Here is a 22290-nt window from a genome sequence, read left to right as displayed (position 1 = left end):
AAAATGAAAAAGAAGCTAAAGATGATGGTATTCTGAAAGCTGATGACACCATGGAGATGTTGCTAAGTAAATCCTTGCCCTTCTGGAGCAGCCTATTTCCTGTCCTATTTCCTAGCTCTCATAAGAAAAGCCCAGCATTCAACCCCACATCAAATCCAGTTTCTGGATTTTGTGGAACATGGCCACAAAAATGGTATAGAAGTACAACTAGCAGCAGGAAGTATTAACTGAGAAGAAAGAGAAAAATATAAGACAATATTTAAGGATCTTTCAAGGAAAAAAAAAAAAAACCCATCTTTTTAAAAAAATACAAAGAAAAAGTCCTTTAACATATGAATTATTGTCACAGGAGAATTGAGATATTTTGTGACTGTATGAAATCCACTATCATAAAATAGATAACATGATTTCCTCTAAATTACATCAAACCTTACTTTGCCCCCCCCCCCAAAATTGGATCAAGAAAAGCTCTTTTGGTAAACTAACAGAAAACAATAAATAGTCTCCCTTTTTGAGACTTGCATCTTCTACTTAGGATTTTAGAAAGGTGGCCAAGCTCAGCTCTGGAGTAACAGTGTAAAGGTCCTTCAGTTAGGGACCTGTGCTGACTGTTTCTGCCATGTTGAATAGCCTTCTCTCCAATACCTTAAAAGATAATATTTTCTCCAAGCTCTAGCTTCAGTTCCCTCCCCTGTGTGGAACGGAGTGTGTATTACCTTCCTTCCACATGGCTGCATTAGTCCCTTGTCTGAGAGCATTCTGTGGGAAGGAACTGTGAATACAGGCCTTCCATTCTTTGATCCAGTAGTTATTTAAGAATTTTGTATTGCATACTCACCAAAGCACTGGGGGACTAGGAGATAAATATTCAAATACCATTTCCTCTTTCCCCACTATTTATACATTATAGGCTACCATATTTAACTGATGAACCAGAGAAAAATGTTTACCAGGCTTATCCTGTGCTCAGTGTGTGTGAATATACAGCCTATGAAATTTGTGAATCTTGATATGGCTTAACTACTGAGCTGCTCAGTACTCTCAGCACTTCTGCAGCTTTGGATACAGATGCAAACTGTAGGTACACAGGAAGACTTTTTTAATGAAGCTAAGTATGGACTTTAAGACAAAATGGCTCAGGTTTCAGCTGATTTATAAGAATCGGAGTTCTCTCCCTGTAAAGTCAAGGAGGAACAGGATTATGTCAGTAGTCTAAATACCCAAGTGTTTAGATTATGCCTTTACCATCGAATATTTCCATTGGCAATGATCTTGTCAGAGTTATCTTGTTGATCAGTGAGAGAGCAGTTTCCTCCATCAGTTTCATTTGGACTAAAAGTGTAGGCATTATAATATTTTGGTGAATACAGATATACCTAAGTTTTAAAAAAGTTAAAAGTATAGAGTGCTGGAAGATAGTATTAAATTTTAAATACTATATTGTTTTAAGCCTGTGTAATATATTTCTAGATATCTTAAACATTTCTCAGAATAGTGCCTGCAAGACAAGGACTTTGTTTATTTAAAAAATATGGCTATCCTATATTTTTCTAGTAAGAAACGACCTCAAAACTATGTCATAACAGGCTTGTGGGAAGGTGATTCAATTTTCATCTCAAAGGCTTGTAGTAAATGCACTAGATCTAAATAGATGAGAAGCAGTCACTGTGATATTTAGCAAGTTTAAGACCTGATTTTGAAATGGAAACTGAAGTGGAAATTTAATAACTGATACCTTGTCCCGACAAGCCTCCTATGCAAGATAGATTCCCTGACTGAATCCTATAAATATTTCCTTACCTGTATTTCCTTACCTCTTGTTAGAGCATAAAACCATTAATACTGATGAAGTATGAAGATGATTACCTAGGTAGACAGATAACTAAGAAGATAGGTAGATAGATAACTAAAGAAGAACAAAATGTACGTTCCCCTTTTCTATTGAACTTAAAGCAAAATATTAAAAGCATTCATTAAATTTTTAATTAATTCTTATTCTTAAAGCATTAATTTTACATAGGCCAGTTTTTTGGTTCATTACATCTAAAATGTACTGATTTGTGTAGTTATCCCAGGACAATTACAATTTTTTAAAGTTACAATAGATTTTATACTGTTCTCTTTTTGCTGCAAATATGTGCTGCAAATATGTGTGAACCAATCTTCCTAGGTTACAGCTATGAACCACAAGTTCTTCAGAAGTCACGTAGAAGACTGCCTGTCCCTTGGCCGACCTTTGTTAATAGAAGACGTTGGAGAAGAACTTGATCCTGCTCTAGATAACATTTTGGAAAAAAATGTCATAAAATCTGGTTCAGCACACAAAGTAAGATGAATTGTGAACATGAAAATAGAAAGACAGTAAGACAGATGTGGGGTGAACAGATAGTGTGGATACTGCAGAGATTTACACCTTTGCAAAACTTAGAAAGATGAGTAGTAAACTCATGAATTTTCTTTTTCCTTTTTTACCCTTTAGGTAGAAAGTGTAAAAAGTGTAAATGCAAAAGTAAAAAGAAGGGGTTTATCTATTTTTCACTGGAAAAAAAACCTTGATTTTTTACATTCAAGTTTAGAAAAATAAATAACACATTTTATTTTCAGGTGAAAGTTGGTGACAAGGAGGTAGATCTGGTGAAGGGGTTTACCCTTTATATTACAACAAAATTGGCTAATCCTGCCTATACTCCAGAAATCAGTGCAAGAACAACAGTGATTGACTTTACAGTTACTATGAAAGGGCTGGAAGACCAGCTCCTTGGCCGTGTCATCCTCACAGAAAAGCAGGTATCTAGATCTAATAGTTTGCAATATTTGTATAGAGAGAAGGCTTGTTCAGTATTCGCACTGTAACTGTGTATATTTTGTCTTGTCCAAAATCAAATGCAAAAACAAAGCTGTGAATTAAAGTTAAGTTCTCATGCATTCTTGAAGGAAAATGTGAAGCTATTTTTTAATGGGATGGAAGGACTTAAACACTTTTTTTAAGATCCAGCCTTGGAAAGGGAAGAAAGAAAACTATTAATTAAAAATACATTACAGGCATATACAAGATATAAATAAAGCATCTTTGTTTCTTCATATATAGCAAAGTCTCCTACTTCAGTCAGAAAAATCTTTTATTTCTGATTTTTTTAACTTAATTTAAATTTCATGAAAAAGTGGTTGTGAATTTGAACTACTTTGCCAGCCAGACTGTACTATGCAAGGAGATATGGGGTTTTTAAGGAGCCCTCCACTCTGACTTGAGCCTGCACCTACTAAAATTTCCATTGATTATCTGGGAGCAAAGTTAAGGAAGAAAGTCCTCTCCCAGTTTTTTTTTTCAGTATTTTTATTTCTTAATTAAAAATCCGAGAAGTCATCCAAATTAACTTTTATTCCTAAATTGATCCTATTTCTTTTTGTCTGATATCTAATTTAACAGCCTGGTGATCCAAAAATGTAGGAATCAATCTATCATGGATATTAGGGAAAAAATTGCTTTTTTAATGTGGCAATCATACCAATAAATAAGTGAATGTCATGGTCCAGTCACACTAAAATGAAATATTTCTTTCGTTTCTCATTTCTTATTAAATGGAATGACTTTCCTATTTAAAATGTTCAAAAAAAAACCCTTTCACAGTTGCATGTTTGTGAGAAAAGTAACGAAGATTAAAACATGGGTTAACAGAGCTGCTGCTTTCAATAACCATTGGTTGACTTCTCATGTGAGAGCACTTCCCCACTGGATGAAATGTATTTCTCCTTCCTCCACTTCCCAAGAGCACATTCTAACCACAGAGCTTTAGCGGTGCTTAGTCTCTCCTGCTGATGTTTTTCAACCTTGCTCAAATAAGCATTTGCTGAAATAAGAACTGGAATTTAAATACCTTTCTTTAAGTCTGAGAATCACAGCTAGAGGCTACAAAGTCATTGTTATACCCAAACTTCCTGGCCAAGTGAATTCTTCCATGAAAACTGGAAAAGGAGGTACTGAGGAAAAGCTATCCACTAGCAGAGCATTTGGGGCAAATGCCAGGGATGTGAGACTTAAGAATTTTAAACTTTACTCTGGTAGATATTTATATAAACAAAATGGAACAGCATCAGCAGAAGTGGCTGGGAATATCCTGACCACAAGTTAACAGTAGCATTGTGATTAAGGACCTCTGATGGGAGACAGAGGTTTAAATTCTTTTTCGCCAAGTTGTAAGTGAAATTGGTTTCTCACAAGCCTGTATACAAGCTTGCACTTTTGGACTCTAAAAATACTGCTTCCCAAACACAGAAACCTCACTCTGTTTTTTTCTGAACAAATATATTGGTGAATTCATGTTGAACATATATAGCAACACGTAGACTGCATTTTGGGGCAAAAATATGCTCACTAAAAAATATTTAATCCAGTGCTGTGTATCAGCTGAACCAAACTGCAAGAGTATCTGTTTAGTATTAGTGCTTCTTGCTGCACTGGGACATAGTTGCAAATGATAAACATTTATTAAACTTCTTTCTTTTATCATACATGAAGAAATCATTCTGTCTCAATAAGAGCCAAAACTCCTGCCATAGTTAGCTAGAACCAATGGAATTCTGATAAATTTTGTTCAAAGATAAGACAGAGCATAAAGAGAGAGTCTGAAAAGTAAGTTCGCTAATACAAGCGAGAGGACAACTTCATGATTACTGAGCTGAAGTATAAATTGAGATATTCTTAAAGATTTTTGTAGTGATGAATGAAATATATGATCAAAGAGGTGTTTATTCATCTCAGCTTTAAAGGTTACTCCTGTAAGTATTAAAAAGAAATTATCAGCATCTTGAACTTTGATAGTGAAGTTGTTGCCACTATTTCTGTTCAGAACAGCTAGCTGTTGTGTTATAAATGTGGTCATGAAATCCTCTTGCAAACAGAAGTCTGGCATCTTGTATATTTGCTCTTTTTGTGAAAGATTATATGCTGTAAAGAATTACAAATAGAATGGATGGGGTGTCTGGTTTAGGCTAAGCATGACTTTAAATGCATATCTGAACGTTCTGTAGAACTGATCCTACTCTGTGTGTGTGTATATATATATATATATATATATATATATATAAAGTAATGTGCCTTTTATCACTTCCCGCTGGAAACTAGTTTAAATGCTTTGTGTATGACCAGGAGGAAGTTTTTTTCTGGTAATTTTAATTCCTCTGTATGCTGCGTTAATCAAATAAATGCAGTATACATATAAATCACTTCATTATATAATACTTCTTCGTGTTTTACAGAAATAGCAGGAAAATTCCCAATCTGTCTGACATGACTGAAATCATAACTTTTCTGTGCCCCTCTACTCAGCCCTGGTGGGGCCTCATCTCAAGTACTGTGTCCAGTTCTGGGCTGCTCAGTACAAGAGAGACATGGAGCTACTGGAGAGAGTCCAGCACAGGGCTACAAAGATGATCAGAGGGCTGGAGCATCTGCCCTATGAGGAATGGCTGCGAGAGCTGGGCCTCTTCAGCCTGGGGAAGAGAAGACTGAGGGGGGATCTTATCAATGTGTACAAGTACCTGAAGGGAGGGTATCAAGGGGACGAGGACAAACTCTTTTCAGTTGTCCCATGTGAAAGGACAAGAGGCAATGGGCAGAAATTGAAGCACAGGAAGTTCTGTCTGAACATGAGGGGGAATTTCTTCACTGTGAGAGTGACAGAGCACTGGACCAGGTTGCCCAGGGAGGTTGTGGAGTCTCCTTCTCTGGATATATTCAAAGCCTGCCTGGATGCAACCCTGTCTAACATGCTCTAGGTGACCCTGCTGAGCAGGGAGGTTAGACTAGATGATCTCCAGAGGTCCCTTCCAACCTTACCAATTCTATGATTCTATGATTATACGGAAATTCCTTTGAATAAATCTTAAATATTCTAATAAAATTTCTGACTGCAGGAACTGGAAGCAGAAAGAGTCAAATTAATGGAAGAAGTAAAATCTAACAAAAGGAAAATGCAGGAACTTGAAGATAATCTACTTTTCCTTCTATCCAGCACAGAAGGCTCTTTAGTTGAAGATAATTCTCTGATAGAAGTCTTAAGAATCACTAAAACAACAGCAGAAGAGGTGAATTTTGAATACATTGCAGATATATTTTGCATTTTTAATTTTAAAATCATCAATAGGCTTTTTTTTTTGTTTTTCCATTCAGAGTTACTCTATAATGTCTGACTTCTTAAGTAAATAATAGAAATACTATCATTTTTCACATTTTGCAAAATTAACCTGTTACCTGGATACTATTGAATAGTCCAGGCATACTTTGCAGATGTAAGTTAAAATCAGTCCTCTTGCGCTTGTGCTCGTGCTCGCCTGTTTTAACAAGTGATGACTCTGTTGAAACACTGACAGAATGAAGCAAAACTTGGCTAAAAATATTATTATCTTAATCAAGACCTTTTCTTTTTGCCTGTGCAATATAAAGTAGAAGTGACATGGCATAATCAGCATGGTCTTTTCAATTGATTTTCAGGTCAGTGAAAAATTAAACATAGCAGCGGAGACAGAGGTACAAATCAATACTGCACGTGAAGAGTTTCGGCCTGTTGCTGGTCGTGGTAGCATCCTTTATTTTCTAATTGTGGAAATGAGCTTGGTTAACGTCATGTACCAAATATCCTTACGACAGTTCCTTGGCATTTTTGACCTATCAGTGGAAAGAGCTCTGAAATCTCAAATCACAGCCAGAAGGGTAGCCTATATAATTGAGCACCTCACTTATGAAGTCTTCAAGTATACTGTTCGAGGGCTGTATGAAAATCACAGATTCCTGTTTACATTGCTTCTGGCGCTAAAGATTGACTTGCAGGCCAAGAAGATTTCACATAGTGAGTTTGAGACACTCATCAAAGGTAATTTCTCTTAAAATCTTCCTGTCTACATATATTTGTGAATTGCCAAATGTAGATTTTGCAGTGCTTGCACTACTGATATGTTCCATCACCTTAATGTTTTTTAACTGGCAGATGCATGCATGTAGAGTTCAACAGAGGTTTAACATAAAAAATTTCTGAAACAAGAACAATGAAATTATTCATTTTCAAAATAATGTTAAAAAGATGAAGCTATTTAGCTGTTTTATATTGGAAAACATGCACAAGAAAAGGCTTTGTAAAAGACCATGTAATTTTCTCTGGGGCACTTGTTACCACATGCCTGTCTTTATGAGCTTGGGGATAATCAGCAAAACCTCTTTTGATGGTTAGTGAGCCGTCAGATGCTAGTGAGCACCAGAATGCATGAAAAGTCAATAACACATACATGTGTTACTATTAAAAAAACGTGGAAACTTACTACATGTAAAAGGCTGTTGCCTGTAGCTTCCTTGGTTTTATAACACTGATGTGTGTCACTGTTAAGATACAATAACAATGAAAGTTTTAATAAAGTTTATAAAGTTCTGATGGAGGTGAAACTCACTGTCCCCAAGATAAGAGCTGCCCCTCATTGTACTTGCTATCCAAAGATCTCCGTTTGCTTTGCAAATACCAATTTAAAGTTCTTTTAGCTGTGTTGAAGGTGCAAATGGTCATGATGCTGGCGTCATGGGTGGGCAAAGAGCCCCTTAAAATTATACAGTGCCGGAATGGAATGCACACCCATGTTCTTTCTCATTCTTATGTCTATGTGAAGAGAGATTGGTCTATCCATAGGTCCTTCCTACATCTGGAGAGAGGACTTGGTTTGAGCACCTTCTTAGGTAGGCAAGTATTTTTCCAGCTGTACAGGTAAAGACAAAGAAGTACAAGAACTACTGTATACAACTTTGAGTGGCTCTGAGGCCATTTCCTCAATCCATCTTTGTTAAATAATTCTTCCATGCAAATTCTCAGTCCCCATGTCCTGGTTTGCAAAGATTCTCACCCGCTAAACTATAGAAAGCAATACTTATGATTGCCTGTCATTTTTCTGTGTTAACTGTGATGATTTCTTTTATATTTTTCACCTTGCAGGAGGTACCAATTTAGATCTGAATTCTGTGGAACCAAAACCAAAAAAGTGGATCCCTGATATGACATGGCTCAATCTTGTGCAATTATCTAGCTTGCACCCTTTTAATCAACTTCTGGTGCAGATTGTGAGGAATGAGAAGTCTTGGAAAGCTTGGTTTGATAAAGAAGCACCTGAAAGAGCTGTTATTCCTGATGGATATGACAGCTTACTGGACCAATTCCGTAAACTACTCCTTTTCCGTAGCTGGTGCCCTGCTCATACGATGGCGCAAGTAAGATGCACTTGCATGCAAGTTTTATACTCTGTGGCATCTCATGTAGAGCTATGGTGCCAAACTTACATTCTCTGACTTTGCTTTTATCATAATGTTTGTTGAAGATTGAGCTATTCTGAAAAATCAGAAAGATTTTTGGGGTCTTTCTAATGACTCTGTATGACAATTGTATAATTGTAATGATTTAGAAAGGGCATTACAAAACATGAAACAAATTGTGTTCTAGTTGTACCAGTCTTTTTCCTGTGTGTGGAGTTTCTACAGTGGCGTACTTAAACTTGTAAAGCACTTGCATTCTTCCAGAGAGTTAAAAGATTCATCCCAATTTCTTCACGTAAGAAGTTGAAAGAGACGAGATCATTTTGATCACAGATGTATTAAAATAGCATATGAACTGTTTGTTCACTTATTTGTCCCTCTATGCTGAGCAAGGAGTAATAAAAGAGGGTCTCATAGCAAATACCGTAAGAGAAACTCCAATAGGCTAGCAGTTTCTCCACATTCTATGATATTTGGACTTTTTATATATATATGTATCTATCAGAAATGCATGAGACTGAACATTCTCTTTTCAATTTTTTCATGTCTTTAGCTGCATGGAAAAGCAGCACTTCTGATTTGCTTCCATAAATCCACCCTTACATGTTCTGATAGCATCCATGTGTATTTAGGGGGCACCATTTTCTCAAGGAGCTTTTCTTGAATAAGACTCCCTCCATCCTTTTTCCTTTTCTAGTCTTGAGCTGGCTAATAGGAGAGGAGGATGGGATCTCTATCTGCCACAATTTTCACAGGCGGAAATAATAAAGTTGCTACTGGGTCATCCTCCAACACTTGCATTGTTCTACAGGACCATCTTTGAAAATGAATGCCTCTGAATAGTGGTTTTAACCACTAATTTTTGAGGAAAGATAGCTTTGTTTTTGCCATTATCTTCCTTATCTCTTGTTCCTCTATTGTGCTTCCCTAATGGTCACAAAATTTTACCCATCTGTACTAGGGCAGCGGTCACACTTTATGATGGAAAACTTACTTACTGATACATTTTTTCTGGAATTTGCCTCTTCCTCAGACCACTATCTTCTTGGGTGCTTCTATCCATATTACACTCTTCAGAATCTGTGCTAGTAGTTTACACAGTGGTAAAATCATGGCTACCAAAAAACTCTCATGTAGCAGGATGGCTTCAAAAGTCTTTATATGAAATGCCTGTGAGAAAAGGACATTAGAGGAATAGGCAAGGCCCAAACTTTTAAGGATACTGTCTGAGCTGTGTTCAGATTTTGCAGAAACAGACAGACAGACTAAGAGATTTGAACTGGATAACCACTGCACAAGAGAATTTGTTTTTGAAGTTCCAGCTGAAGAACTGGACATATAAAAGACCGCAACTAAGTCAGGTTAAAGATCTGTCTAATCTGGTATACTGTAAAGACTGTCAACAGTATGTACTAGGAGAGATAAGAAAGGGGCTAATATAGAGCCCCTTTCCCTTGGGTATCTCCTAAGCTTCAGCAATCAGTAATTTAGGGGCAACATCTGGGCCATCAGCACAATCAACAATAGGTCAATTCTTCATGGATTTCTGTGGTTCTTTTTAAAAATCACCATTCAGCACCCAATAGGAACAATGTTCACAGGAGGGCTGTTGTGTGAACAGAGTTCTTCCTTTCGTTTGTTTTAAATTTACTATCCAAAAATTTCAATGGTTGACTCCTGTCAGCAGAACTGTAACTTCTGTTATGTCTAAGTTGAAAATGGAAGTTTAAAAAGCTTTTCCTTCCAACAAAGGTAAATGTTGATAAATCCCATATCAGTGATTGCTCCTTAAAAAAAAAAAAAAAAAAAAAAAAAAAAAAGTATGCATTTGGGGATTTTTTTTTCTTTTAGGCTCGATACTACATTGCAGAATCCCTTGGTGTGAAGTATGCAGAAGGATTTATTCTTGAAATGGAAGCACTGTGGACAGAAAGTGACTGCCGAACACCTTTGATATGTTTTTTATCAATGGGCTCTGATCCCACTGAAAATATAGAACGGCTTGCAAAATCAAAGGTATCCAAAAGCTAATTTTACTAGAGTAAGGAAAAAAACTAATTTAAAAAATGTAAAACTATTCCATTGAATTATAAATGGTACTTTCACATTTTTTGTATGTTCTAGTGGTGGTATTTGTATTCATACCAGCATTGTCTGGAAGTTAATTTTGGACTAGTAGCCAAAATGCATGTTCTGAGGAAAAGGAAATGTTACATTCCTACTTTCCTCAGTTGTTTTATTCCAATGAGCTCTCTGTTTTTATGCAGCAGATTACAATTGTCCATCACTTAGCAAAAATACTTAGTGGTAAAAACAAAGCAATGCTTGTAATTTATGCTGTATATCCTTACAATAGAAGCTTACAATCAGTAATGACAATTATGTGCAGATAAAGAAAAATTATAAATTACAGAACAGTTTAATGACAGTTTTACCAAAAGCCTTGCAGGTGGGCATTTTGGGGACCTAGTCTTGCCTTTTGCAAGTAGAGGGTGTATGTGTACATGTATGAAGAGTTCTAATTCTATAATTGCTTTTTTCTTTGTAGCAAAGGAAATCAGACCTCTTTATTTGTCTGACTGTGATACAGAATGTTTAAATTTAAGAATCCTCAAGTGAGTGTTTAACTTAGGAATTTAAGTCTAAAATCTTTGACATGATCTTTGTCCCAAAGATTGTGCAGCCAAATAGCCAGCCAATATACAGATGTTGAGAAGGAGGAAGGTAGCTGGGTAAGAATATTTATAGGCTAGAAATGTTCAATTTTTTGAGTCCCTTTTCAAGTCCAGGTATACACATAAGCTGGTTGTAGTTGCATTCTGTCCTCATGGCCTATGTTATGAACACAGATTTGAGTCTTGGATTTGTAGTGGTGTCTTCACTCACGTATTTGGCACTTAAGTGTTCATATTGAGTGAAGACCTCCTAGACAGGTACTTAACACTGTCTCCAGTAGAAGTTACAGTTCTGTAATCAATGAAGAGAAAGAATGGCTCCTTTAAGAGTAATTCAGAGGTCCAGATTGAAGCTTTAACTTTGACTTGCCCTCAGAAGCTGCGTATTTCTGTCCCTTTGGTCATGTGGGCAGGTGAGCTTCATACAGTTGCTTGAAGTCAGACAGACACTTTGAGTCACTCCTGCAAGAGGGGAAGCAGAATGCTCTCCCATTCTGTTAAATCCTAGAAAATAGCCCTTAGCCAAAAGGGGAAAGTGCTGCTAGATGTAAGGTGCATTATAATTGTGGTTGCTAAAAAACAACAGTGTTTTGCTGTAATTTTGAAACTATATTGCAGTAGGGAGTTTTTAAATGCCTTTGTGATTTAAGGAAAAGTGAAGACTAGTAGAAAGTGGGACTGAAAAAGATATCAGGAGATGGTCTTGTTTATTCCCATGTGGTTTATGACCAAGGCAAGCTCAGCTAGAGTAAATCATTACTTAAAGTAGAATGTTCTACTTGTAGACTGTAAAGTTCTTCACCGCTTTCTTGAGTTAGGCTCTTATTCTACAGTATATAGAAAATTTTCAAATTTTCAAAAGCCATCCAAATTCTGGAAATCAAACTACAAACACAGATGTTTTTTAAAGTAAAATATATATTAACATAGTGGAAGCTGTGGACAACTTGAGTCATTTTTTGGCTTTAGAAAAAGGTATCTAAAAATGATTTACAGTCTTCAGAACATTGACAAGGGGGTTTTGTGTTTTATTTTGCTAGTTTGGCAGCAAATTGTACTTATTTCGTTCCTGGCTTTCTTTGGAATTGGCTACATTTGTTTTGTTCCAGAATAAACCTTTGACTTGACAAAGGTTAGCTGTACCAAGGATCTGATCTTAGAATTTATGTCATTCTGTACCTCCAAAATAGCTTATTTCTTGTCCTTTTTTTCCCCCTTTAAGATAGAAACCCTCCAAAAGACATGATGGGCTTATTTTTCAAAAGATGATTCCCTTTTACAAGCATGATCTATAGTTTTAAACCAGATTGTCAGTACTGATGGCAGTTCTAAGTATGGCATTAACAGCATAAATCAATTATCTGCAGTTGGAAGTGTTCACGTTTGTGACGATAAATACTTTTGCAGTGTCAATCTTTATTGTTTTATTTCCTTTTATTGCTTTTTTGCAAAATTTATTGTTACATTTTATTAGTCTCCCTCCAAAGAGTAAAAACATAGAAATGGAAACAATATCTGTGACTACTGTGCTATGTAACCTTCCTTATAAAACAACTAAACTCTGTTGTAAAACTAGTTGGATTTCAGTCCCATCTACTTTCACGCAAAGTGTGAGTGAAAATTAACCTTCTGAGTCAAAATGAAATACAATACGCCTAGTATCCTGACTTCATTAAAACCATAATATTTATTATCCTGCAGTCTGTTTTTCCTTTCATGGAGTGATGTACAAAATCTTCAACAGAACTCTCAGTGACATTGCAGTGACTAAAATTGCATTTTCATCTGCATGAGATGGTGCTTTAATATGGTACGGCTATATTGGTATAACTCATGACTGAGAGAAACATTCCATAGGCAAGTACTTTTGATAGAATTCTTTTAGGAGGAGTAAAATGAGGTCAACCTATGGTGAAAAATTATTTTTCCATGTTGTGTTGATGCTTTTATTAACCTTTAGTGGTTGCACATTTGAGAGATAACATTCCTAAGAAGAGCAAATTATGAACAGATACTTTGTTGGGGAATACCAAACCAGCTGAATGTTTATGTACTCTGAAGGGGTAGTCATAGTCTCTGACTGTAGGAGTGTTAGCTGGAGTCAGATATTTCTCCTTAGAAAAGGTACAGTTTTTACTCCCCGAGCACATGATGACTTCACAGGTTTTTTAGCTTGCTTTCTTTTACCTACAGTTCCAGGTTTTAGTGGTCTGAGAGCAGGACTTAACTGCTTTCTGATCCTTGGTATTCTCTTTTCTTTGAACTTTTTGCCAGGTTGTGCAGCAGCTGCATTTATACTGTTCAATAAAATCAGCTCAGGGCCTGTTTTCTGAGGCCAGATGACCAACCACAGCTTTTGCCCATATGCTTAAGCTCTCTCTTCTCCCAAAGTAGGATAGCCTCATCCACAGTTTTTGGAACTGGGTAACTTTCTTCCTCCTTTTTGGTCTTCAAGCAACCAAGAGTGTCAGCAGTGAGAGAACTAAAGATTAACTTCTGTAGCCGTCAACCAGCTGAAGCTAGGCCCAGGCTGACAAGTCTTTATGCAGCTCATGGCTCACAGCACAAGGGTACTCAGCTGTAGCTCTTGAGCAGGAAACTTTCCATGAAGTCTTTACATCGATTCTCTTGTCCTCAACTTCATGAGTATCTACAATATACATGGAATAATGTACTCAAATGAGTTTGACAATTCTGATTTTCCCTGTAGGATTCAGGTAGCCTCCCTAGGCCAAGCAACTGCTTATTTAACAGGAAGAACAACGGTAATAAAGAATGATAAGCAACAAGAAGTCTGCCTGTGCATTACTTACAGATTTTAATGGTCCTGATAGCAACCTGGTCAGCTAGGCTTTTGCAGATTCACCTGTGGGACTTACATCTTCTGATTTTCTGGACTATAGTCTTTTTTCTCCCATGGCCTTCTAGAGAGAGCACTCTGTAAATTTCAAGTGTTTTTGTGTCTGCATTTGTGAGCATTGTCTTTTCTGGATCCAAAAGGCTTTTTGTAATGTAGAGCTAGAAGTGATCAAACTAGAATCCTCTGAATCAGTGGCTCCACTACTGCCCATTAAAGAGACAAGATGTTTGCTATGGAATGACTTAATGTGCACCAGTATTTCCTATTAATGTGCACCAGTATTTTAACGTGCACCTGTATTTTCCTTCCTTGTTCCACTGACAGTGGAATCTATTAGATTAAATAAATATGTTCAGATAGTAAAAAGATGCTCAAATTAAGTTAACTTTATTATATGCATGAATTATTACATGGAGCCTTCATATCTGGCCATCTCAAGACAGTCCATAGCATAGGAGAAAGAATACTCAGGCAGCAATGCTGCTGTGTGTAGGTACTATTTTATTTGGGGAAGCAGGAAAGGGGAGGGGAAGCTGGAATGGGAGTCCAGCAAAAAGCTTCTCTTTCAGTTGTTGCATGCCATTAAGATTGGTAGACCCACAAAAAGAAAATTTTGTCCATTAGGTGTAGTTTTCTTTGAGCTAGTGAAGGTAAGAGCAGCACTGAGGTTTTTTTACTCATTCTCAGTTTTCATATAGTCAGTCGCCAGTGATGTTAGAGGATTTCTTTCTGATGCTGTCACTACACATGGATGTACAGAAGTAATAAATCATGTGGCTAGTCATTCAAAAGAAATACAAGAAAACTCTTTAATTTTTCCTTCCAGAACATTCCCTGTCGTGCCATTTCAATGGGTCAGGGCCAAGGAGTCCATGCAAGACACTTACTAAATCAATGCATGCAAGACGGAGGATGGCTCCTTCTGCAGAACGGCCACCTTGGCTTGGAGTTTCTTAATGAATTGGTGGACACAGTCGCAACAACAGAATCTATGAGTGAAAGTTTTAGGACCTGGATCACCACAGAGGCTGACCCAGAATTTCCTATTAACCTTTTACAATTGTCTGTGAAATTTACCAATGAACCGCCTCAAGGTAGAAGACCATGCTTTTGTGTTTTGGAGGGCTTTGTTTTTTTCTCCTGGATCAGTGTACTCTGGGGGGGTATTTTAATCTTTATTCTCTCTATTGAGAGAATACATCACTGTGTAAATCAATCTTGCAATGCAAAAATCCTTTACAAACTTAATGATGTTTTTGGGGAGAAGACGGACATGCTTCATTTTGTAATAGAAATTGATAATGGTTTTGTTGTTTGGGTAGACCCTGCAGAGAATATCATGTCAGTGGTCATTTCTTAAGTTTAGTACACTCCATCACTCTTTTCTTTCCATCCTGTTCACCTCACTAAACAATGCAGAGTGGGACTGATCCTGTGGTCTGCTGGGTAAATAAAAGAAGATACTCTTCTGAACATCCAACCTCAACCTCCCAAAGTGCAGTATATAGCTGAGGCTGTTGCTTCCTCTTATGTCATTTAGTACATCTGAGAAGGATCTGACTCTTTGTAGTTGTCCCTCAAGCAGCTTTAAGCTGCTGCTGAATCATCTCAGCCTCTGTCATGGACAAGACAGAATAAATGACAACCAATAATGGATTTGCGTAATAAGGTTTATTTAAGAACGAATAAGATTAGATCTTTCATCCTACAGGATGTTTTTACTCACTCACTCATACTTCCTGTCCGCTGACCTCCCTTCCCATCAAGAAGATTGTTGCTGGCCTGGGAAGGTCAGGCAAAAAGTCATGTGGGTTTCATTCTGGGCTGCTGTGTGCTGTTACCAGTCCTAGGCACCACTGGCCTAGGTTCTTGGGTGCCCTCTGGCATCTGTCTCCATGCACCTCCACCAGCCCCAGGATCTTTCCCCATTTCCAGGTTATTTCATCCAACCAGGAAGGTCATCTTCTTTTGGTTTTCCTAAACCTCTGGCTTTCCTAACATAAGTAGTCTATGTGTAGAAGCACAACTTGTGATTAGACTCCTCCGTCTGTATTAACTAGAGGATTCAGGACATGTCACTTTTTCCACCCTGTATTCAACTAGCAACTAGCAGGCTTGTGCCTGAGAGTTCAGAAGTTCCACTTCAGACATTTGCCCTCCCCACATACATACATACACAATTATCTTCTGCCTGTCAGTGTTCTCAATTTCATCTGTTTTTCCCCTACCACAGCCTCTTCTTTGCCAGATTAAACAAGCTTAGCCTTGACCTAGCCTTGCAAGTCACCTGCTCTCAGTTCTTTACCGCATTGATAGTCCTTCACCGAACCCTCTCCAATTTTCTGCTTACCTCCCTTGTGAGCAAAAAAAAATTGCATTGACATTGTATGTGGACACTGTGTTTGAGTGGAAGCCTCATCAGTACTAAGTAAAAAATGGTGAGAATTTCCCTTGGTGTGTGCCAGCACAATCCTTTTAAGGTAGCCTACTATCTGGTTTGCCTTATAGGCAGTGAGAGTGCAATTTGGCTTATAAGCAACCTGACATCAGACATAACTCTGAGGTTCTTTCCAGTAGGCCTGCAGCCAGGCAGTCAGATCCCAGCTTGCACCAATGTGTGACATTATTTGCCCCAAGTGCAGAACTTTGCACTTCTTGTTCAAAAGTAATCTCTAACCTGTTACTCTGCTGACTGCCTCTCTCTTACCCTAACTGTACTGCTACCTAGAGACATAATTTATGGAAGTATGTTTATAAAAGCATCTTTCTATCCTGCCTTATATCTACTTGTTGTGTATGATGAGGAAAGACTACTTTTTATTTTGGGCTCCAGCAGGAAGAAATCCTTAAGCCTGACACTTACTCTGTCTTGCAAATCCCTCATCTTTAACTAGCTGTTAACTTGTCCTTCGTTATATGTATATGGATTGCCACTGATTTCTGTTAATGAAGTCAGGAGGAGCTGACAATGTGTATCCAAGGTCAGATTTAATCCCTTGGTCATTTAAACCTCTTATTTCAATATTTGTCTTCCCTTGCATATTAGTAATCTTTCTAAAAATGGTTTGATCTGTGTGAGAAACATTCTGTTTCAGTGTATAGACTTATGCCAGATATATTCACTCTCAAGAGTAGTTCATTAAATTCTTGTTTTAAATTTCTTACTTGTTTCTCTTCTCCCTCACCCTTTTTTTCTTCAGTGCTCAGCATCTATTTGATTGCTACTGTAACCCTCTCTTTAGCACTCAAATGATAGCTCTTTGTACCTCATCAAGGGTGTTTTATAAGCTAGAATGTAACTAATTTACAACTTGATTTTAATAATAAATATGTGGTTTGGTGATGATTTAAATCAGGATAAAATACAAGCAGTTTCAGTATTCTGATGCCATCCCCTCACATTGTCAGCAAAGTGATAAGCAACACACTGTTTGATTATTTCCTCTTGTTTTTGGAGGATTCTTAAGATACCTGTTTAATATTTTGGAAAGCTATTTGCTTGAATATTGTTCTACAGCCTGGAATTAGGAAAAAGGCAAAAATGTTTTTATTATTTCATAGAAAGTCATTTAGTACTTGTGACTTGGGCAGTCTATTCACTGCATTTGAAATCTGTGTTTTTAGACTTGCGTTAAGCTGATTAGATGGAGGATATTTTAAGTGGGGCATGGTGTGAGTAACTTGCAGTCTGTGTTCTCTGGCAGAGAGACTATGCTTCAGTAGTGCTGCCAGAAAGCATCTGGAGGCAGAGGGGCTTATGTATTCCACAGAAGAAGGGACTAGGTCAGTCATATCTGCCTAAAGCCATTCCTGGGATATGGAACTTAAGTGCTCAAAAATATTTCCATAAGTATAACATATCCACCATGAATTTAGGCTCTCATCTCATCCACTTAGTGCCTATATGCCATTTGAAAAGCCACATACGTAATTCTGAGGTGCTAGTAAGCTATAGGAATGAAGTCTAAATTAAATTATCTTCAATAGAACAAAAATCTCATTTTATACATAAACATTGAAACAGAGTCTTGGTTGATCAATGATGTATTTCGTGTGACATTAAATGTCTTTTTGATTGTCATATGGTTGCTGAATAGTTAGGGTTAATTTCAGTTGTAATGGGTAACACTTAGAATATGATCAACTGAGTGTAATTCCTTCAAGATTCTTGAACTGTCAAGATTTCTGAGTAGTCTGGTTTGTCATCTTCTACCTGAAACAAAATGTAATTGACCTTTGCCTGGTATGATCAGCTGAACAGATTGTTGATTCAAAGGGATTATTTGTAGCTATAGATAAGGTGATAGAATAAATTGGAATAGCAAATTTTAATACAGAGTTCAATTTGCTAAAACAGAAGTTGAAATTATGGGTTCTATACATTCTTTGCTTTATTACTTTTTTATACTTATTTCCTAGGTGTGAAAGCTGGTTTAAAACGGACATACTCTGTTATTACTCAGGATCACCTAGAAGTGAGCAACATGCCGCAGTGGAAACCTTTGCTATATGCCATAGCATTTCTTCACACAACTGTTCAGGTTACAAATTATGTGTCTTATTCTTCTGACATGAAGACATGTTTCATTTTTTAACACATAGTGTTATTAAATACATTTATTAAAACACAGAGTTAGTAATTAAAAGCTATGTTTAATGTGAAGTCTGCATTCGGCAAATTGGTACAGATAAAATAAGAATGAATAAAATGCCTCTAATACTGCACCTATTTGCTTGTGTTGTTCTTGTTCCTCAAATAGGGGTAGTATTTCAGAGGAAAAGAAGGTAGTCAGCTAATGATCAGTTAGCATACTCTTTTGTTAAAGTCCTTCAGCATGGCAGTGTGATCTGTCCTTCAGTTAATTGGATTGTACTACATTTTAAATCATGAAAGCATGTTAAAGAAATTTACAGCTTAGATGGGAAAACCCTATTCTTATAACTGCTACTTTCACAGTGAAGGGTAAGAGGTTGCGTATAAATCTTTGTTCACTGAAGTCTGTAGGAGGAAATTAAGGTAGAAGATGATTTTGGGGCTTACCTTGCAAGAGTTCCATTAAAGAAAGTGCATTATGGATTAACCACAACTTTTCATCTTTCTCTTGATGGATTTTCTGTATCTCTAGTTTATATTTGATGCCTACTTAACTTAACTCTGTGATTTCTACGTCCCAATACATTGTGGTGCAAATGGCAGCCTGTGGTATGCCCATCATGTTTGGCCCATCATTTTTTTGCTGTGAAAATTAAGAATGTTAGTAGCAGACACTGCCCTACCATTCACATACTGCTTGCTGCATCTGTAAGTGGTTCAGTAAGAAGCAGCTTTTGCTTCTTGCACCTACACTACATAAGTCATTAGAGACATGAATGTAGCCAAGTCCATAGCAGGGCCACAAACTGCAGTCATGATTGATAAGTGTGGACATCTTTCCCTATCATAGTATCTTCAGTTTTTGAAATTCAAAAACTACAGCTCTAGATACACAGACATACTGCATTTAGAAAAGAGGGGTTTTTTTCCAATTAACTACTAGATAATTAATCATGAGTTCGACCTTGTGCGTAGTAAGTGAGGAACCATTTTTTTTTAAGTTGGTAGATTACAGCCCAGCTGGACTAGTGTTTTTAGTATATTTCATGTACTCTTCTGCACTTAATTTTTTTTTTCACAATTACTAGTGTTTCACCTTTAAAACTGTCTATCTTACAGGAAAGACGAAAATTTGGCCCACTGGGCTGGAATATTCCTTATGAATTTAATCAAGCAGACTTTGCAGCCAGCATGCAATTTATTCAGAATCATTTGGATGACGTGGACAAGCATGGAGTGAACTGGAGCTGTGTTCGCTACATGCTTGGAGAAGTACAGTACGGTGGCCGTGTAACTGATGACCTTGACAAAGCACTACTGAATACATTTACAAGAGTATGGTTTGGAGAGCATATGTTCAGTGAGAAGTTTTGTTTCTACAATGGTTATGTTATTCCAAAAGGAAAAACAATTGAAGACTATCTCCAGTACATAGAACAGTTGCCAGTGGTTGATACACCTGAGGTAAAAATATTAAAGTGTTAAAGGGAGTTTTTGTCAGAGAAATCATTTGATCAGGTATATTTTCAGAGCCATGCATGTATGGGATTGACCTGATATGAGAACTGAGAAATAATGAAAATTAGAAAGCCATATAATCTCCCTTTAAAAGTTATAACTAGCAGATTATTCCATCTTGAGGACAGGAACAGAACTGGATGCTGCAAAGAACTGATAGAGTGGGGTGCTGGGCATCTCATGGCTGCCACCACTTTTACATGGTGCAGTCCATGTATACTGCAGCAATCCTGTTAACTGGAGGATTGCAACTTCTTGCTCCCTCTAATACAACCACACTTGATGAAGTTAGTTAAAACAGAAACAGAAATGAATGCTCTGGGTTTCATTTTCATTGCTACTTTTAGGGGTAAGTTCTACTGAAATTAAGGAGGAGAGAAAGAAAAAAAATGATTTTGTGTTGCTGATAACATCTGCTCTTTAAGATGGAAGAAGATTGCATGCTTATAAATCAAACTTGTAAAGTTTTGAATCTCTGAAGGTGGTATAAGCAGAATGCAAGGATATGCATGCTGGCAAAAGCACATCTTTCCTGAGGGTAAATGCAGCCCTGGTAATGAACCACTGGGATTCATCTGAGCCCAACTCATGAAGAGATTCATATCTGTGTATGACCCCTGGCTTTTTATCAGATTTCAAGTGCTGCTTTCATGGATCTGCTTTTCCAAACACTTTGCAATCTATCTCACAATGCTGTAATGTATTTTCTAAGTATTTTGATGCCAGAAAAAATCTATATGTATACTTTGATGTAGGGGAATTTTGCCTTTGGCTTTTATGTTAATAGAATCAAGCCCTAAGAATGCAAATTGTCACAGGTTAGGTAGAAAGTGACAACTTTCCTCTGTCATTCCAAAATCTCTCAGAATTTCTCTTGGAAATCCCTGATCTTTTAAGCTTCCAGTCTTCCTTGTTCTACAAAGGATATTGTGCTAGTCAAAACAGTGACTAGCACAGTCTTTATTTCTGCCCTTTTCCACTTTTGGTTGAGAAAAACAAATTGAATAAGTCTGATTGCTGCTTCAGTGTTCCTTTGATGACATTTTAACCTCTTACCAAAAAAAAGAACAAAAAAAAAAACAAAAAACAAAAAAAAACACTGACTGTTGAACGGGGCTATTTGTTATAGAAAATTATGCTCCTCAGCCACCATAACAGAGTCCAACCCTAGGTTCTCACTGAGACAGAAGTTTGAAGCCAAATAGAGATAAAATAAATGTAATGGCACATGTGCAGTAATTACAGCTCGAGTTGTGTGTCTCCGAAGAGGGACCCCAAACAAATAAATTCCTGGGCAATTATACACTTACATGTCCCTCACGTGATGTAAATTGTAAATTTTGTACAGGTTTTTACACCAATTGTAAAATTTAGGTCTGGGGTCTTCTTGTGTTTCATAGGGTCCCTTCATTGTCTCCAGGCAGACTGTTTCTTCTATTGTCTCTGCAGCTGCAGCTTCCATTGTCAGTTGTGACTTCCTCATCCTTCCAGCCTGAACCAGCTCTGGGGCTTGCTTTTATTTCTCTAGATGAAAGTTCACAGCTTGCAGCCTAAGGCTTCAGCACATTTAGCTTCTAATGCTAAGCGAGTTGCGATAAACAATTAACTCTAGACAGCTTCAGTCCAATATTCAACACTATTGAACTCAGCAATCCCTTTGGTTTGGGGTATAGAGCTTTAGCAGCTGGTTTTGAGGATTCCTCAGCCTAAAAGAAATATAAAAGACAGAATCCATCATCACCCCTTTTAATCAAAATTCCCAGAGAAGTTGAATCACAAGGAATGATAAATTAGGATGCTTGATTAATTTACAGGAAATCCAGGGCACTGGTCCAGGGCTTTATTATCCTGCTTTGTTTGTTCTTATTCCTTCATACATCTTTTATATAAGCACACAGGACCTGAGTTGTTTCCCATGTTCTTGTCTTCACCAATGTTACTCCAATTATGAAGTTAGTCTTTGGTTTAGTGTTATAATTTACATTCACAGTAGCAAATATTTTTCTTGTTTCTAACTTGGATTATAGCATTGCCACAAAAATCTAATACAGCAAAAATAAACAAACAAAAATACCCTGAGTCTGCAAAAGCAGTAAATAGCATATCTTCAAATGCTAATTTCATTCCATGATGATTGAATATGAGTGTAATAAGGTGGATTGATACTTTCACATTTTATAGCTCTAAATATGCAGGTTGAATTAACTGTATGCATGTTTTCCGTAAGATGTGTATTAAATTCTACTTGGAACCTAATTCCATGTGAATTATTGTCATCCTTTCTCTCACAGACAGAATTAAGTCTGTAAGATATTGTGGTGTTGTCAGGGTCAGATTCACAGATTGTTTAAATCAGCAC

The 22290-nt window shown here is 37.1% G+C and overlaps 1 protein-coding gene across 1 annotated transcript in view; it reads left to right on the top strand.

Annotated features, from left to right (window-relative positions):
* The window catches only part of LOC134136209 (dynein axonemal heavy chain 5-like), a 162285-nt gene that overhangs the window by 115054 nt on the left and 24941 nt on the right, over nt 1–22290 (top strand). The window contains exons 64-72 of the mRNA XM_062567962.1: nt 2171–2326; nt 2605–2787; nt 5914–6084; nt 6491–6869; nt 7971–8242; nt 10136–10300; nt 14646–14913; nt 18239–18360; nt 19533–19877. Coding sequence (XP_062423946.1) covers nt 2171–2326; nt 2605–2787; nt 5914–6084; nt 6491–6869; nt 7971–8242; nt 10136–10300; nt 14646–14913; nt 18239–18360; nt 19533–19877 — 2061 coding nt within the window. The remainder of the gene's footprint in view (nt 1–2170; nt 2327–2604; nt 2788–5913; nt 6085–6490; nt 6870–7970; nt 8243–10135; nt 10301–14645; nt 14914–18238; nt 18361–19532; nt 19878–22290) is intronic.

The sequence above is a fragment of the Rhea pennata genome, chromosome 2 (assembly GCF_028389875.1).
Source record: "Rhea pennata isolate bPtePen1 chromosome 2, bPtePen1.pri, whole genome shotgun sequence".
Taxonomy (NCBI): domain Eukaryota; kingdom Metazoa; phylum Chordata; class Aves; order Rheiformes; family Rheidae; genus Rhea; species Rhea pennata.
This window is presented reverse-complemented; position numbering and strand designations above follow the sequence as displayed.